This window comes from Lissotriton helveticus, chromosome 3_1, assembly GCF_964261635.1.
Source record: "Lissotriton helveticus chromosome 3_1, aLisHel1.1, whole genome shotgun sequence".
NCBI classification, from domain to species: domain Eukaryota; kingdom Metazoa; phylum Chordata; class Amphibia; order Caudata; family Salamandridae; genus Lissotriton; species Lissotriton helveticus.
Window position 1 is genome coordinate 579454260 of NC_136061.1, and position 19558 is coordinate 579473817.

At 43.1% G+C, this 19558-nt stretch overlaps 1 protein-coding gene across 1 annotated transcript in view; it reads right to left on the reverse strand.

The window, feature by feature from the left end:
• The window catches only part of UBE2G2 (ubiquitin conjugating enzyme E2 G2), a 359465-nt gene that overhangs the window by 61935 nt on the left and 277972 nt on the right, over positions 1–19558 (reverse strand). Inside the window, exon 5 of the mRNA XM_078680545.1 lies at positions 3586–3726. Coding sequence (XP_078536671.1) covers positions 3586–3726 — 141 coding nt within the window. The remainder of the gene's footprint in view (positions 1–3585; positions 3727–19558) is intronic.

Sequence of the window (19558 nt, forward strand, 5' to 3'; positions counted from 1 at the left end):
GGTGAAAGAAAATCAAAGTTCTAAAGCTTAACCAGCCAAAGGAACTCACTTTATCAAACTAACAAGCACATAAAACTAGCTCGGGGCTCAAAGGTTTCGGCACTGCAAACTACACATGACGGTTGCTGGCTGTTACCCAAGGAGCAATCTAATCACTTAGTACAGTCTAAGCCCTTCGTGCTCTAGATTGTATTTAGTCTCCAGTAAGGTATTTTTCAATACATTTATTTATACAGTACCAGTAAAAATAATTCCTGAACTTCGGAGTGAATTTCAATGATTCGGTCCAGATTTCACCAATTCTATTTTCAAACTGAGCTTACACAATCCCCAAGACTATCTACACTAATATGGAAAATAAGTCCAAGAGAACTGTGTGACTTATCCCAGATGCTCAAGTAAGCCAGATACGGGATAAGGAGCCTAAATTATGGAACCATACTAAAACCGGTTGAGTTTGCCTTTATTAAACACTCAACTGTGAAAGGCCTGTTGTTCGGACCCTGGGGCAATCAGTACTTAGCGGGTTAGAAAAATGTTTTACTTCAGAAACAATAATTTTACATGCCATTTATTGATCTTAGAGCGGCGTTTGATCGTATACCACGATCGGCCCTTTGGCAAGCTTTCATAAACATGGATGCTCCAGCCAACTTAGTGTATTTAATAAGTAGATTACATGTGATTAATGTTGCACAAGTCCGCTGGGGTCCAAATGGAGAATTGACGGATGGTATTCCCATAGAGCGAGGAGTTCGCCAAGACTGAGTGCTAGCGCCCACCCTATTGTCTCTAAACATTAATGATGTTGTGGACACCCTAAAACATTGTAGAAATGACTCTCCAATTTTGAATAGCAAAAAGATACCTGTTTTACTTTTTGCTGACGATTCCCTCCTCATATCTAAATCTCCGATGGTCCTCCAAATTTTAATTGATACGTTTTTACAATTTTGTAATTTGAGAATCTTAGAACTAAATATAAACAAAACGAAGTTTATGGTTTTTGGAAAGAAGAAAAAAGGAAGTCGTAGTATTCATGCAGAAGGCGAGGCCCTGGGCAGAGTACATAGTTTTGATTATTTAGGGGTCAGCCTTAAAGACAATTTAGGGCGGACAAACCAATTGGAGAAATCAAAACTAATTACTGAACACAAATCCAATGCCATTTTAAGGTTTTATAATCAAACAAATTTGAATGCTATTTCCCCTGCTGTGTAAGTTTACAGAGCAATGGCTTGGGGTGCCGCTCTTTATGGGGCAGAGATATGGGGTTATGGTAATGTACAGTTGTTAACTATTGCCGAGAACAACTTTTTTAGAAGGCTATTAGCCTTACCATCTAGTACCCCATTAATCCCCATGTATCTTGATGTTGGAATAAAACGAGTTGCTCCCCGGGCAATTGTGAACAGTTTAGTACATTGGATTTGACTATGGTCTACACCAGAACGTAAAGTCTTTAAAGACACTCTGGTAGAGGTAATGAATCTTCAAGGAGCCAGGGAATTTCCTTGCACTAAATCTGTTTCTGGGTGGTTTTTCAAACTCGGGATGCCCAACTTGTGGGATGAGCCAAATTCTATTTTAAAATCTGACATTAAACTATTTAAATGTAGGTACTGGGCTTATATAAATGACCAATCTGTTATGAATACCCACAATGTCCCTGCAACTATTACTTTCTTGGCTCAAAAGCACTCTCCACTATTTGAAGACTTTTTAGATTTAATTTTCCCATCTGCAACCAGAAACTTGTATATAAGATTTCTTTATGGAATTTTACCACTGAGAATCCTTACAAGCAAATGGCCGGCAAACCCAGAAACTGAAATCTGCCCTATTTGTGAACTGGCACCTGAAGACGAAAAGCATGGACTGTTTTCATGCTAGGTGTACTTTTACATACGCCGTAAATGGCTACTTCTCATCTGTCGTAGCATGGCCACAGGGACCTAGAAGCCTTTAGGATCCTTAAAAGTGATACGTCACAAAAAACAGTATTTGCTGTAAGTAAATTTTTAGAAGCAATGTTGTATAGGAGAGCAAAAATCCTACAGGCTTTGGAATAATGAGTTTGTTGGTTGATCTTTTTCCAATATGTATTGCAGTTAATTACATGTATTTTACGCACTATGAAGGGTCCCTTTTAATATTTGTACAGACCTTAAATGATATGTGAAGATAGTATTGCTTATGCACAGGAGGGAAATTGTTGCTGGTTCAAACAAATGACTATAAAGTGAACCTAGTGGTCGATACTTGAAGTAATATATATTTTTGTTTTTTGTACTTTTTATGGGATGTTTTATTGTGTTTTTATAATGTATTTAAACTGCCTGGAGGGAAATGTTAAAATTACGTACATTATTGCTATTATGAATATCTTAACAAACTGATTGAAATGTTTTTTGATAATTGTAGTGAGGCTGTATTGGTGAATATAGGACCCAGTATTTTGTCCCGTGAATTGGTTGTCTGTTTGAGCTTGTTTTTATTTGTTGTGCGTACTTTGATGGTTATTTAACCGAATAAAGTTATTCACTACTACTTAGCGGGCAGTATCCTGTTAGAATACTGTTCCTTACCACTGATGTACCATGGCATAATACTTTTACACTTCAATTGGATAACCAGGTTATTTCCTTCGGGCACTCCACTCCGTCCAGGGAGCAAGCGTGGGAAATCAAGACATCCACCAGAAGGTGGCAGGGATGAGAAACTCAGATACAGAATGGCAGTAAACAACACAGTCAGTATCTCAACTTTAAAGAAGAAAACAACTTTAATTAACAAATTGCTAAATAAAATGAAGAAATTAAGATGCAAGAAACGTTTGGGGCAGTTACATATCCCCAAACACTTTGTAATTCACATTGTACATTGATTTGCTGTTCATAAACAGATGTATGGAGATTGTAAAACAAAAAGATATGGAATGAGCTGTGAAGGTTATTTTCAATCAGAAACGTGCTCCCCACACCTATCCCCGTTCTTATCTCTTGATTTAAGAGTTTCTTTAATGTTTTACTGTTTCTTTGACTTTTCTTTCTGTGTTCCCAGAGTTTTATTTGCGTTACTGCCCATAATTTAAGATAGAGTATTTTCTGTCTGATCGGGTATCCTGCCTCCAGTTATGCATGCTAAAACACATGACACTACTCTGTTGTAGAAGACAATAAACGTCAAATGAAGAATGCACATTTTAGCATTAAAAAAAACTTTTAGTAATGAAAGCCGTGATTATCATAAACTCTAATTATCAAAAAAAAGAAACAGTAAAACACAGAAGTCGAAAAGTACGGTAGTAAGTGAAAAATAAACTATATGTCGGTTCGTGAGAAAACCTTAAAATGAAGGAGATCTTAATCATGTTGAATCAAAACTCTAAACATGCAGATTTGAAAGATTAAAGCAGAACTACGCATCTTCTATTAGATTTTACGATGGAAAAAAAAGGATAAGTCACAATTTTGAAACAGCAAAAAATAGAGCAAATTAAAGTTCAAAGAATATAGTTGATTGTAGTGTATCTCTGATCAAGCAAAGATCATCTCAACTTAATGAACCATATGGCCATCTTACCTGCCAACATGCTGACAACTGAGAGCAGGATCTTCTCTACACTCTGCACTGGGCTCCAGCGCTCGGCACTGCTCTCATAGCCCATGGGATCATCGCCAGGGGCGTGAAGGATAGAGATGCAGACCCTGCCGTCAGGGTAAACTGTTGAGAGAACATAACACATAAATGTAGAACATGAACAAAGAGGAATGTAACTGCCAACCAATCCCTAGCCAGCATTCAAAAACTCCTCCTGTCACCTCGATCATTGCCACACCACTGTAATGTGCACGTTTTTCCGAGCTCTTTTAACGCCATCTTGTAAAGTAATGCATGTATCGTTTCTAATTTACTATGCAGGACAACTGCTTTATTAATAAAAAAATAAGTTGCTTAGCAAAATATCAAACAAAGTAAGATCAGATTTTAAAACGATCTTTTGTGAATGTCAATGGTAAAACCTTGTGAAAGAAATGGGTGCACTTATTTCTACTTCCTCTATTAAGATTGACATGCTTCAGAATTGTCTTTTTGAAAATAAAAAATAAAATAGTTTGGTGCAAGGCTTGTGATGTTGAAGAAGCCCTGCACCAAAATGCAAACGCATTGACAGCTTGCCTACTTGGTGGTCATTTCTAAATCGGACATCTCAGGGTAAAAATAATTTACACTGTCGCTTTTCAAAAGAAAAGGGCCATCCGCCAGAATATAAATCTGGCCCTAAGTCTCAAGGTAAAACATCTAACAGGGTGGAACTTATTTGGTATATGTTGTGCTTGCATTTACAGCTGCTCAGCCAGTATGCTTGTGTGTATGTATGGAACCTTAGAATGCCTGATGACAGTGTGGAATGTTGGTGTGCCTGGTGGACTGGAAGAATGACTGTTGGAGAGAGTGGCCTGAGCTGTGAAGATGCAGCTCCTGGTGGGGCCATGAACTAGCAATGTAATGATCTTGAACCAACCATCAATCAGTTTGTAACCTACAACTATCATCTTGTAACTTACAATAAACCTCTACTTGGATTTACCTCCAGACTACGATTATACTTTGTAACATTGGCGACGATTTGGCGAAGAAACCCTGCTTACAAGCTACCTGAGGTAACATTTTAACCTTTTAAGAGACTATATATACTGGAAACTATTTAAGAAAAGTAACTTAAAAACAAGGAGAAGAACACCTGCCCGAGTTTCTCTTCACATTATACACTGCGGGGGCTACTAGAGGTACCCGCGGAGAAGATTTGCCCACAAAACATCCGTAATTCTTGATGTGGGACTTCTTTTTACTGTACCCGTGGTTGAGAATGCGATTGCTTTGCTCACAGCTAATATATTGTTTTAAGATATCGGGTGAGAGAGTTCGCTCACCCGTGTTTGCTCACAATACATTGCCACGTTTAAATGTTTATGAACAACTATTCAATAATCTCATAATGATTTATACAACAATTTGAGTAAGACTGCAATATTTATAATGATTTAAGCTGCAATTTAAGTTAGACTTATATTTATAATGGTTTATGCAGCAAATTGAGTAAGACTGTTATAGTATATTTGTAATTATTCATGCAGCAATTTGAGTAAGACTGTTATACTATATTTGTAATGATTCATGCAGCAATTTAAGACTGTAATGCTTATAATGACTCATGCAGCAATTTAGTAAGACAGTAGTATTTATAGTGATTTAAGCAGCAATTTAAGTAAGACTGTTATATTTGTATTGCAGCAATTTAAGTAAGACTGTTATATTTTTTATGATATGAGCAGCAATTTAAGTAAGACTGCTATATTTGTACTGCAGCAATTTGAGTAAGACTGTTATACTATATTTGTAATGATTTTTCCAGCAATTTAAGTAGCACAGTGATGCTTGTAGTGGTTTTTGCAGCAATTTAAGTAAGATTGTAGTGTATTCATTTGTTTGGTTACTCACACTTTAATTGTGTATTTTACTTTTGTGGTACAAATTTTGTGTGAGCTGTATTTGCTCCACATTGGGACTATCTTGGTATTGCTAGTGCATTGAGTTTAGTCTGTATTTTCTGCTGTAGGGTGGTAGTGTATAGGGGCTGGTCTTCATACACTTGGTCTAGTCTTCAATGTGGGTTGTGCGCACACCCTTCTCACTGTTTTCACCCTACGTACTCTTTGTTTTGTGTTTAGCATCAGCTTTACCATTTTACTGTTCTCTATTCCACATGTTCTAGAGTGTTTTCTTTAGTGTGGTGCGTACAAATGGATGATTAGCTTATATCTTCCAATTCCACACATTATTTTATTATTATCTTCTTAGCATGTTACTTATTGCATTTTACAATTTATCTATTTTCTTAATGTTCCCAAGGGAAGAGGAGGTGTCTTGCCATGTCTTCCATTTGCACCTATTCCCTGCTGCTTGTCTGTGGTTAGTCTTTCTTTCTCTTATCTTTGGCTTTTTTCCTGTATCATTTCTTTTATACATATGTGTTATACTCTCACAGGGTCGTAATTATTTGTTTCCTTTGTTCCCTTAAGGAAAGAGGATATGTTGTGCTTGCATTTACAGCTGCTCAGCCAGTATGCTTGTGTGTATGTATGGAACCTTAGAATGCCTGATGACAGTGTGGAATGTTGGTGTGCCTGGTGGACTGGAAGAATGACTGTTGGAGAGAGTGGGCTGAGCTGTGAAGATGCAGCTCCTGGTGGGGCCATGAACTAGCTATGTAATGATCGTGAACCAACCATCATTCAGCTTGTAACCTACAACTATCATCTTGTAACTTACAATAAACCTCTACTCGGATTTACCTCCTGACTATGATTACCCATTATACTTTGTAACAGTACACCTAACTGGTGCTCCATTGTGGTCAGCCTGAAATCACACATAGTTCCCTGGTCTACCGTGACCAGTTGACCTGCACTGGCAATTAGTGCTTTTTGGTGTTATTTTTACTTACACTGAAAAAAAATCATATCTCTGGTTCCCCCAATTGGATTCTTGTTGTTTTGGTATCATTTTGTTCATTAAATTAGTCTCTATTCTTTCGTCATATTGGAGTGGGATTTTTATTGTATATAGTGTTGTGTTTTTGACTTAAACTGTTTTGGTATTTCTTAATGCTTTACACATTTTCTTTAAGTTAAGTCTATCTGATCTGTGCTCTGAGTTACCAAGGGCTGAGCTCAGGCTTAAATTCCTGAAACCTTTTACTGGACCTAACAAGAAGAAACATTTATTACTTGTGGTGGACCTCAGCCACCCACCACCTCCAAACTAAAAAAAAACACTTTCTCAAACATACCAAATCAAACACTCGGAAAACAACAAAAAATGCAGTGATAAAAGGAAAATGTTACTTACCCTGTAAGTATCTGTTTGCGGCATGTAGTGCTGAATGAATGAATGAATATTAGCTTTGTAAAGCACGAACTTAGCCCAGATGCGTCAAGGCGTTGCAGAGAGGGCCAACGGACAAGGATGCGTATGGCTCACAGTGATATGTGGGTGAAGAGCCAGGCCTTCCGGAAGAACGTATGAGAATCTAATCCAGGTATTGAAGAAGGATGGGAATTCCAGAGTTTGGCCGCAGCAAGGGAAAAGGCTGTACCTCCCCATCCCACTCTCAAGCCTCTGAACTACAAGCAGATTTTTACTGGCAGATCTTAACTGCTTGATGGGAGTGTATCTTCGAAAAAGCCTTTTAATATCCTCTGACCAGTGTTATAAGAAGCCTTGTGGAAGAGACAAAGGGCTTTAAACAAGATTCTCCGGCCAAGAGGAAACCAATGCAGCTTACTGATAGTAGCCGAAACAGAATGATGTTTAGTAAGGTCCATCACCAATCTGGCTGCAGCATTCTGCGCCGTCTGTAGGCGATGAACAAGTCCCTTGTTAATCCCAAAGTAAAGAGCATTACAATAGTCCGATATGGACAGCAAGAGGGCAACAACTGCCAGCTTTTGGGAGGAAAAAGAAAGAAATTGAGAAATCTTCCTAAGAATCTCAATTGTCCCAAAGCAGGTGGACACCGTTCTACTGATCTGGGGGGCCAGAGAGAGAGAGTTGCCAACTATGACGCCCAGGTTTTTTTTCAATGGGGCCAGGCACGGGCCATGCGTATAAGGCCACCAGGCCTTTGACAAGATGTCCTGTTGGTTTCCAAAGGTCAAAACCTCAGTTTTGTCCCAGTTGAGTCTGAGACAGTTCTCTACCATCCTGAAGGCCACTGCCACCATGCAGTTTTTAAAATTAGTTGCTGATGCTTCAATGCTGTTAGTAATGGACACCATAATTTGGGTGTCATCAGCATAAGACAGCACCTCCAGCCCAAAGGATCTAATGACCCTGGCTAGAGGGGCAACATAAATGTTAAAAAGGGTTGGGCTCAATGAGGAGTCCTGAGGGACTCCACAGAACAACTGCTTGGGAGCGGAGTTAAATTGCTCCATCCTGACTATTTGTGACCGGTCCGTAAGGAATGAGGTAAGCAAATTCAGGGCAGAGCCCCCAACCCCCATTTCCTTAAGCCTGTCCACCAGTCTCAATGGAGAAATGGTATTGAAGGCCGCCGTTGGGTCTAGAAGGATCAGCAGTGTTGTATTACCAGCGTCAACCTGGCATCGGATGTTGTTGATTACAGAGGTGAATGCCGTCTCCGTGCTGTGTTCCCTTCTAAAACCATGCTGAGCGCTAATCGAGCAGCTGACGTTCCTCCAAGTAGGAAATGGGGTGGAAATTCAGATGTTTCTCGAGGATTTTTGCTGGGACCGGTAACAGGGAGATTGGGCGATAATTTCTGTACTCAGCGGGGTCCAGAGAGGGCTTTTTTAAAAGGGGTTTAACCACTGCAGTTTTCCAAGCAGTGGGATACTGCCTAGATGCAATAGACGCATTAAGAATTGAGGTAAAGTGAGGAACAATAACCTCCCTTCCTAGTTTCAAAATCTTCAAAGGGCAGGACTCTAATGGGGAGCCAGACTTGATTCAACTTAACAAACAACCTGTGTCCTCTTGCCTAAGAGGAGGGAAGGTAAGTAGATTATCTGCCTTGATAGTGGTTTCAGGGCGGGCAGCATAGGAGGGCCTGCTTTGATTGCCTCAGCATTGAGGATTTCCAGGGAGGAATATATTTCTGTAATCTTAGAATGAAAAAAACTTGACTATCGGTCACAGAGGTCCTGGGAGATATCCGCATGAGCTGGACCTGAGCGGGCGAGAGAGACTGGATTACATTGAAAAGCTCCATTGAAGACCTCACAGATTCGGTCTTTTTGGAATAGAAAAGTACTTTTTCCTCTATAATGGCACTTTTGTATTCCCTTAGTCTTAGTTTATGCAGATCTCTTTCGACTGGATTAAGATCCAGGCGCCATTTCCTTTCTTGGTGCCGGCATGCTTACCTAAGTTTCCTAAGTCTTTCTGAAAACCAAGGGGCACACGGCTTTCTTCTAGCCACATAATCCTTCTTGAGAGGGGCAAGGAGATCCAGAGCTGCAAAAAGCCGGTTGGAAAACTTGGCATATGCCAAGTTAGCATCCGAATGATGAGGCCATTGATGGCTATTGAGAGTGTTCAAAAGGGCTTCCTTAATAATAAGACAGAGGTTTCTCTTCTTCTCCACTCTTTTCTTATTATGCGGAGCAGCATGGGGTACCGAGGTTTGAAGCTTGGAGGGAATACCGTAATGGTCAGACCAGGAAAGTTGAATAGGTTCCTCAACCCTAATCCGGGAATCGTTGGAGAAGATGCCATCTAATATATGGCCGTCCTTATGGGTGGGGCTCATAACCTGTTAAGATAGGCCACAACAATCCATATTTTCTAAAAAGATTTGCGTTTATTCACATAGGGTCTTCTCCAGGTGATAATTAAAATCACCCAGAAGTGTAAGATTGAAGCTTTCCAGATAAGGTACAATTCATTTGCTGTGCATACTTCGGCCATCTGGTGTTGAGCTTGGACGAGTACAACTTGTTTTTCTTCAAAAGACATTTTTAAAGTCACAGGTCCTGGTGACCCCAACTATCACTGGTAATGTGCATGGACATCGATCCATTGGTAGATTGTTTTTTCCCACAGGGAGAGCATGACTGGGGATGGAGCAAAAAGTCCAGCAAATGATGACCATGCAAGTAGAAAGTATCAGTAGGGAAAAAATAAAGAACAACAACCACAAGCGTCTGGGGAGGAGGATGCGTGCACGTGAATCAACAGCACTACTTGCAACGAACAGATGCTGACAGGGTAGGTAACATTTTCTGTTTGTGGTATGTGTAGCTGTTGATATACATGCTGTGCAGAGATTGTAAAGCAGTTCTCCCAAAGCAGTGGCTCTGTCTGAGCACATTGCAGAGGACTTGAATAATGTGCGTAGGACAACCTGGCCAACTCTTGCTTGCTGCCTGGCCAGGACATCCCCACAGTAGTGCTTTGTAAAGGTATCAGGAGTGGACCAGGTAGCTGCTTTGGTATGTTACCTAAGAAAGCCAGTGAAGCCCCTTTCTTTTGAGTAGACTGCGGTCTGTAAGGGGCAGGCCAAGACCTTTCAGCTTTAGCGTAACAAGTCTGAATGCTTCTGACAGGCCAATGTGCAACCCCTGCCTTAGAAATGGCACACTCCTTATGTGGTTTAGAATAGGACACACATAGTTAATGTATCTTTCAAAGTGGTTTTGTTCTGTCAATGTAGTACTTCAACACTCTTTTGACATCCAGAGTCTGTAAAGAGCGTCCTGCTAAATACTCTGGATGTGGAAAGAAGACTGTCAATTCAATAGTTTGATTAAGGTGGAAGCTGGAGACCACATTAGGGAGGAATTTGGGATTGGGTCTAAGAACCACCCTTTCTCAATGAACCTGGAAGAATGGTTCTTCCAGTGCAAGAGCTTGTACTTCACTGACTCGTCTAAGGGAAGTGATGAGTACGAGGAAAGCTACTTTCCACAACAAACATTGTAACGGGCAGGAGTGAACTAGCTCAAAAGAAGGGACCAAGAGCCTAGTAAGAATGATGTTAAGGTTCCACACCGGAGCAGGAGCTATCCAGGGCAGTATAACTTGCTTAAAGCCTTCCATGGAAGCCTTAATGACTGGTACTCTGAAGAGCAAAGCGTGCAGCCAGATGCAACCGAATGGCAGTGTATACGAGCCATGACTTCTGGCAGTGTAGGAGGTAACGGACAATATCTTGTACCGATGCTGCCAGTAGGTTGATATTTTAGGAAGGCAATAGTGTTCAAAACATTTCCACTGGGCAGCGTCACAGGCCCTGGTAGTAGGCCTGCACACTTCTTTAAGAACAGAAATACACTCCTCCGGAAGGTTGAGTTAATCAAGACCTCAGGAGCCAAGTTGCAAGATTGAGTTGCTGGGATTGGGGTGCCGGAGAGTGCTGTGATTTTGTGTAAGTAGGCCAGTGTGTTGGGGAGCTCTTGTGGAGAACTAGAGAGAGCATTAACAGAGTGGAATACCATAAGCTTATATCCCTGACCAGTTCATTCATAGTGCATTGCCCATGGAATGGGGATGTGGTAACCAGGCATTAAAGTTTGGGCATTTTGCATTTTCGGAGGTGGAGACCAGATCTATTTGAGGCTACCCCCACTGCTGGAATTATGGCAGTATGACTTGAGGGTGGAATTCCCACTCGTAGACTTGTTGATGCACCCTGCTGAGAAGGTTGCCAAGATCAATGTCCACCCAAGGAATATGCTGGAGAAGGAGATGCACTCTGTGATGTACTGCCCACTGCCAAATGCTCTGGGCTACTGCTGACAGCTAGATGGAATGTGTGCCACTTTGTTTCTGGAAGTTAAATATGGCAGTCACATTGTCTTTGTGTACTAAGACTGTCTTGTTTTGAATGTGCAAAAGACACACACAAAAATAGAAACAATGGATTTAGGACCAGATCTCTATACTGGGGGATGTTTAACATTGTTCAACATTATGTCCATCAATTGTTCTTTTTGCATTTGTCACTCCCAGTTGGACGGGTATGCCCAGATGTGGGTCCTGTGCTCTCCATGACACCGGAGTCAAGCTAGCCTGGCTGATGAGGGGTGAAGCTCTGAAACCGGTCCCAGCATGCTTGTTTCTGGTCCATGGAAGACCTGGCCTGGAAGTACGGGCTGGACTGTTCCCGTGGGGAGCAGGGTTAAGACAGATTTGCATATGGCTGGGTTTAAACTGAAATGGCCTGGGGAGCAAAACACTATTGCTTTAGGTCCAGATCTCTGGATTAGGGTGATTGTTTGACATTCTTCAGCATTCTGTCCATCAATTGCTCTTTTTGCATTTACTTTGAATGAGAGCAGAAAGTCCAAAGCTGATGTGCAAAGGACTACATACCCTGAACAGGGAGGGGATTGAGATGCGAACCCCAGCCAGTAAGTGAGGCATTCATAGCGATGGTGACTCGAGGAATCCGGTCGAGGAAGGGCCACCCTTTCAAGCGGTGGACTGTGCTCCACCTCTGCAGAGAGTGACATGTGAAACTCCCCACCAACACTTGATCTTCTAGGTCTCTACTTGACACCACTGTGCAGCTAGGTACTCTTGTTATGGGCGCATGTGCAATTTGGCATGGGGAACTATGGCTATATAAGGAGCCATCACACCTAGCAACACATCACTGTTCTGATAGTTACCTGGCAATACAGCTGAAAAAGATGCAGGTTTTGGAACACCTGTACTCTTGCAGGGCTATGGTATGCCTTTTCCACTTGTGTGTCTAACATGGCCCCGAAAAATGTCTGTACTTGAAGAGGCTAGAGGTGAGACTTGGTCCAGTTCATGGAGAAACCTAGACTGTGCAAGGTGTGGATGGTGGTCTGCATATGCGCTTGGCATTATTGATGGGTGGTGCTCTTGATCAGCCAGTCATGCAGGTAAGGGAATGCCCGGATACCACTCTTCTGAAGGTGAGCTGTTACCAAGGTCAAACATTTTGTAAAAATCCTGAGAGCTGTAGTAACTCCAAAAGGGAGTACTTTGAACTAGAAGTGTTGTCCACCTACCACGAAACTTAGGTATCTTCAATGTGCAGTGTGAATGGGAATGTGAAAGTAGACGTCCTTTAGACTGAGGGCGGTCATGAAGTTGCCTTGTTACAACAGAGGAATGACATCTTGTAGAGTCATCATGTGGAAGTGCTCCAAATTAATGCACCTGTTCAGAGGTCTATGGTCGAGGATGAGTCTGAGGGAGCAGTACTTTTTGGGAATAAGGAAGTACAGAGAGTACACTTGCTTTCCGCAGTGCTGTGGCAGAACTGGTTCTATGGCTCCTTTGGCAATTAGGGCCTCTTCCCCTCTGGCAGGATGCGAAGGTTGTCTGGAGACAGTGTGTGTCATGATGGGCAGGGAGAAGAGGTATGGTGGTGGTCAAATGACTTTGAGACAGTACTCTTGCTGTATAATGTCAAGGACCCAGCAGTCGGAGACGATTTCTACCCAATGGAGCAGAATTCCCTGCAACCTTCGCCTGACAGATGTTGTATGATCGGGGGGAAGAGCTAGATGGTCACCTTTGGGGGCAGTGCCTTTTTTCGTTTTTACTCCTGTATCCACCCCTATAGCACCCCCATGAGAGTTTCTGCTGAGTGGCCCTGGAGAAAGTGGAAGAGGTCTCTGGGTCCGGGGTCTTATCAGTGCAGCAGTATTGTGAGCGGCAAGAGGAGTGGTAGTCTGCAAGGCACCCATGGCTTTGGCAGTCTCGGTATCCTTTTTAATTTTCTCTAGCATCTGATCAATCTGACAATCGAACAGATGCTGACTGTCAAAAGGGACATTCAAGAGGTTTTGCTGGACCTCCGGTTTGAAGTCAGACACTCGCAGCCAGGCATAGCGGCGTAATAGGATACTTGTACTTACCCCCCAAGCAGCTGTATCAGCAGCATCCAATGCACAGCGGATGTTGGAGATTATTTTCCCCTTCACCACCAGCTTCTGTCCTCTTTCACAATACTGCTCTGGGAGATGTTGGATAAGATGCACCATCTGATCTCAGTGTGTGTGATCGTACCTGGAGAGTAAGCCTATACAGTCGGCAAAACACCACTAAGTCTCAAATTGCGCTGCTACTCTTTTGCCCTGGCATCAATCTTTTTACTCTCGGGGTCCAGAGGGGGTGCTTCCCTGTCCCCTGAGTATTAGCTCGCTTGTCAGTCGTATGTACCATAAAGGAGTGGGGTTTACTGGCCTTGTAGGTATGGTGAGTGAGTAAGTGGCGCCTTAAACTTTGTATCAACCCTCAAGGTGACAACCCTACCTTCAACTGGCTCTTTGTAAATTTTTGTAGCTGGCTTAAGGATCTCTTAAGCGTATTGGAGTCAATGTTGGGTAGCAGACAAGGTCGCAACGAGAAAGTCATCCTCCCCATGTTGTACACGCATTTCCACCTTATGAAATGCGGCTACCTTCTGCAGGACCTCGTGGTACAAGAAATGTTGTGGAGAACCCACAGGCAAGAGAGGAGAAGCAGAGGAAGGATTAGAAGGCGGGTGGGGAGTGGATCAGAGGAGAGGGCCAAGCAGGAGGCACTGGAGTGATGGATCTTTCATGTCTCTTAGCCTTCTTGGATGTGGGTGCCAGAGGAAGATTGCAGACCTCCTCAAAAGTTAATTTCCTTTAATGAGGAGTGGGACCCTTTGACAACTGCAGAGGCTTTGCTAGAATCTGACCAGTACCTTGCTGGATGTGGATCTGTTTTTGCTTGGTAGCAAGGTGTTCTTGGAGCTGCTGCAGGATTGGTAGCTTGGAATTCTCTGAAGCTGCCAAAGATGCAGCTGCAGACAGCCTGGATTGAAGCAAAAAGGGGCGTCAACCAGACGTGGCTGAAGTCGATCTCGGCTCTAAATGTTTCAAGTCCACCCCGGCACTGTATAGCTCGAGGCAGAGTGTTTCAGCTAAGAGGGATTCTGGGCCATCCGTTGCAATACTAAAAATAGCCAAGCCTGCGTCTTCGAATCTGATACCAAACAGGCGGTCGATGCTCAAGGCTCCGAGGAGGATCTCGCGCCGGATTGTGTTCGGGCGCGGAGTCTGGCTCGGAATGACGGTGTCAACTATGACAGGAGGTGACAAATGCAAAAAGAACAATTGATGGACAGAATGCAGAACAATGTCATACATTCACCCCAGTACAGAGATCTGGGTCTAAATCTATCGTGTTTTTGCCATTCCAGTTTGGACCCAGCCATATGCAAATCAGTCTTGACCCTGCGCCCAATGGGATCAGTCCTGCCTGAACTGCTAGGCTAGGTCCTCCCTGGACTGAAAACAAGCATCGTTGGACCGGTTTCGGGCTTTCAGACCTCATCAGCCAGGACAGCTAGACTCCAGTGTAATGGAGAGCACAAGACCCACATCTGGGCATACCCGTCCCATTCGGGGTGACAAATGCAAAAAGAACGATTGATGGACAGAATGCAGAAAAATGTCATACATTCACCCCAGTACAGAGATCTGGCCCGAAATCCATCATTGACCCAATTGCATATGGCTGGGTCTAAACTGGGGTGGGATGGTGGCATGGTGAGCAAAAGAACGATGGATTTAACCCATATCTCTTGACTGGGGGTGAATGTAAGCTTTATTCAGCATTCCGCCCACCATTTGTTTGCGTGACCATGACAGGAGGTGAAGTGGTGCACTGGGGGCCACTAGAGTGGCACGGGAGCTGGAAGGCAGTGCCTCCTTTTGGTGAATCGCAGGAGCTATAGTATTCGCTGAGGCCTTAGGTGGGCGCTGGGCCAGCAGATGTTCTTTTTCCTCAAAGTTTGGCTTTGGAGTTCACACTTTGCGATGAGAAAGCCACTTCCACCTCGACAGCTGGAGTTGTTCGGATGCTCGGCATCTGACTCCTCTCTCTTTAAAGAGGTCTGGAGTGTCGCCCTCTTCTCTGCATCATCAACGTGAAGGTGATGTGCGCACTCTTTGATTCCGGAGGGTCTTTTTGTTCCTCAAGACCAGGCACGTAAAAAAGGAGTCTTCACAGTGTTCGGGAGACAAACACAGATTACACACTATGTGGAGATCAGACCTCAGATACGTGGCGTGGCAATTGGGACAGAATAGAAATTTGTTATTTTCATCATATGGATATTCTCTACCACTGGGATTGTCCTTTGAAGGTCGTTAACCAGTTTGGAACTGAAAAGAAAGCACTGGTGAAAACCAACAATAACACAATAGTTTGTCTTCTGCACCGGACAGGGGATGGATACGAACAGCATGTGGAAACAGCATGCGGCATCGAACCTAAGCTCACATAGACACGTCTGAAACAAACGGCAGAGAAAAAACAATCTAAAAATGGAGCTGATGCTCATTATCACTGATAGGTGGAGTCACCAGGTCCAATGACTCCGTAACATTCTTTCGAAGGAAAACAAGTAGTATATGTTCGAGCTCAACACTAGACGGAGTAAGTATGCACAGCATGTGCATCTACAGATGCCACCAACAAGAATCTCTTTTAAAATGATAATAATATCCTCTCCACTTCCACTTGCATAACACTCACCCGGAGTTATTAATGTGGTCTGTCCCCCCAGCCTCTTCTCCTGGACTTTATGCATCATGGCAGAGGGGCCTCGAACATTTTTTCAAACTGTCTGTTGTTGATCAATATCCCCAAAGGCAAAGTGTCTACATTCAACAATGCTAGATCAATGTCCTGCATAGTTATCTTCTACCGTCCTCTGCCACTTGCAGACACACTCTTGAAACAGATGGGCACTTGCTGATCTATGAAGGATGTGATGAAAATTCTAGCAAAACAGCCTCTGTCCAATGTTGTGGCTGAAACCTATACAAAATCTATGCATGAACAGAAATTGAAGGTCAGTAGCAGACTTGTACTTTTTATATTCTCCCATCACCACTCAGCTGCATAATCTCAATTTGTTTTTAAGTCTGTTTTGAACTTTCCTGGATGAACCTGCGAACAGAAAACTGCATGAGTCAATATGAGCACCAAATATCGTTCAGAGAACAGTTGCCTGCCTTGATTGTCTAGATAAGGGCACTTTCATGATCACCTTTAAACTAACTGGGTAGTATCTCAATAAATATGGAATACTCCACCCCAAACCATGCAGAGACTCAAAGTAGTAATTAAAGTGAAAGGAAACCCCCCAACTCCACCATATTGAGAACAGCGCCACTGAATGGATGCCACTGAGAGGGAGTCAGGAATGACATTGTCTCATTTACGATAAACACCAATGATCTTAGGAGTTTTGCCATCATTCTGGGGTGGTCCATTGCCAAATGTGGCGAGCCCGCCTTCAGCAGTCGGTCATCGAGGTACAGATTCCTGACCTTTGCAGATGGACAGCGACCACCGCCATCACTTTCGTGATTATTCGTGAGGGATGGTGAGGCCGAAGGAGAGCACAGTAAACTGTAAATGCTACTGGCCCAACTTGAACCACAGGTAACACTTTTGGGACTGTAGGACAGGTACATGGAAATACTCGTCTTGCAAATCCTGGAACACCATCCAGTCAGCCAGTTCTAAAGCAGAAAGGGTCTGAGCCAACGTGATTATCTTGAATCTGTGCTTCCATAGAAAGGCATTGAGAACAGAAAGGTCAATGACTAGCCTGAGGCACCCATTATTTTCTGAAACGAGTAAATAGCAAGAGTAACAAACCCATGCCTTTCTCCTAGTCCACTAACTTCTCTATTGCACCTTTGGAAAGCAACAGGGACACGTCCTCTGGAATAGGTTTTGTTGTGAAGAGAATATTGGGAGGGAAGAGAAGAAATGGGAGGCTATAGCCATTTTGAATATTTTGCAATACTCATTAGCAAGATGTGATAGCTTGTCAACATGGCAGGAAATGTTGAATCATGTGTTCGCACATTGCCTGCCAGATCCACGTCAATAGCCCTGAAAGGCCTGGTTTCCTGCAGCATCACTGGTTGTGAAGGATGTATGTCTGTCTGTCAGGCTACCCTCTGGGGTAGCCTGTAAATCTCCACAAATGGTGCAGAAATTGCTTTGCAGTAGCCAGTTCCAAGGAATGCACTGTAGCTCTACTGTCTTGAAAACGTTTCAAAGAGGAATTCGCCTTTTACCGAAGAGGCAGGACCAATCAAAGAGCATGTCCATCAACAAAGCCTGCCTTATCCAGGCATGCTGATGAATGACCACACTGGAACCAACCACTCCGACAAGGCAATATGTGGTATCTCAATCTATGCAGATAACATAGTTGGCCACATTGTGCCAAACATGTATTATCTAAGGGAAGGAGGCCCTAGGATATTCTGGGTCTGCAGCAGCAATAGTACCAACACACACCCCACCACCAGGTGATTTCTGGGCAAAGGCTCATCTCCCAGCCATTCCTCCGATAATCCCATAAACCCTCCTATGCAAGCACTCAATGCCCGAAGCACAAAATTCAGGGAGGACGGTCATAATCTTTTGCTTTGATCTTCCCAACATAATCAAGCTAGCAGGTTCCTCCACCCTTGGAAGCTGCTCGGTGACGGTTTTGGATGGTCCAACTGGTGCAGATTCTCTCAACTGACACTCCACACACAGTCATACCAGCATTCTATGACCTCACCACACATACCAACATTCCAAGAACATTCACACTGGCTGAGCAGCAAGGCAGAGAGCATAAAAGGTGTATTACATTAAAGATCAGTATACTACAGGCTTGTTGGTACTTAGCTTCCTAAGTGCGCAACTTTGGGGGGCACCTTACACTCCACCCATGTATAAGTTGTGTAGGACATGATTTGAGTCCACCATAATTAAGGGGGGCATTTACGCTCACCCATGTATAAATGTGTAGGACATTATTTGAGTCCACCATAATTAAAGGGTGGCATTTAAGCTCCACCCATGTATAAATGTGTAGGACATGATTTGAGTCCACCATAATTAAGGGGGGCATTTACGCTCCACCCATGTATAAATGTGTAGGACATGATTTGAGTCCACCATAATTTAGGGGGTCATTTTTTCGCTCCATCCTATGTATAAGTTGTGTAGGGCATGAATTAAGTCCACAATTATTTAGGGAAGCATCTGCGCTCCATCCTACTTGTGAGTTTGTTATGGGAGGCATCCTACGATCCATGCAAGTGCTGTTTAGTGCATAACAGTTCCATTTTTTAGAGCAATATTGATGCTCACATTTTGGGGTTCGAGGTTTTTTACTCTCCACTTTGTGTACAAGTTTAGTACATTGTATTGTTTTAGTTACTTTGTCCTTCTCCGGACTTAAAAGTGTTTCTCTCTACTGTTTATTAGGAGAAAGTGTGTTAAGTGTGTGTTTAGTGTTTTTCTTAAATCCTTTCGCCTCTGTTATATGTTCTCTTTTTTGTGTCACTCACCTCCTTAATTCTGCTTTTTGTCTCCATGAGGGAGGGAGGTGTGTGGTATCTTGCCTTCGGCTCTACTTTGTCCTTTCTCTGTGTCCTGTCCTCTGCTGCTCAGCCAGTCTCTGTGATGTTATGGAATGTTGCCTCTGTGTAGTGTATGTTTAAATGTATTTGTCAGTTTATCTATGTAGGCTGAGCAGCAGGATTGCAGCTCCCGGTGGAGCTTTCCATCTTATACCTGATTACTTTGGATTACAATGCTGCTTATCCTGTAACTTCATCGTGTAAATAAAGCTACATCTTGTCTACAGCTACAAATGAGTTTGCGTTCCTTCTTAAGATTTCACACATGGCTAAGTCAGTGGATGGTTTCTTGAGCCGGGGCATGATGGTGGCATGTTTCCAGGTGTCCGGGAATGTCAACAATCAACCTCCAGCACGAGAACTGTTCTCCCACTTTTTCTTTTTCTCTCTTTTATCCTTGTTGTAACTCATGTTACAGCAGTCAGTACTGTACATATGGAAGCCTTTTCCTCTCTGATTTTGTGGTGAACCTTTCAAGCCCTAGCTTTAGGTTTGCGTTGCTTGGACTTTACCAGATGCAACAGCACTGCAGGAGTGCCAGGACCCAGGAGGAAATAGGAACGCACCTC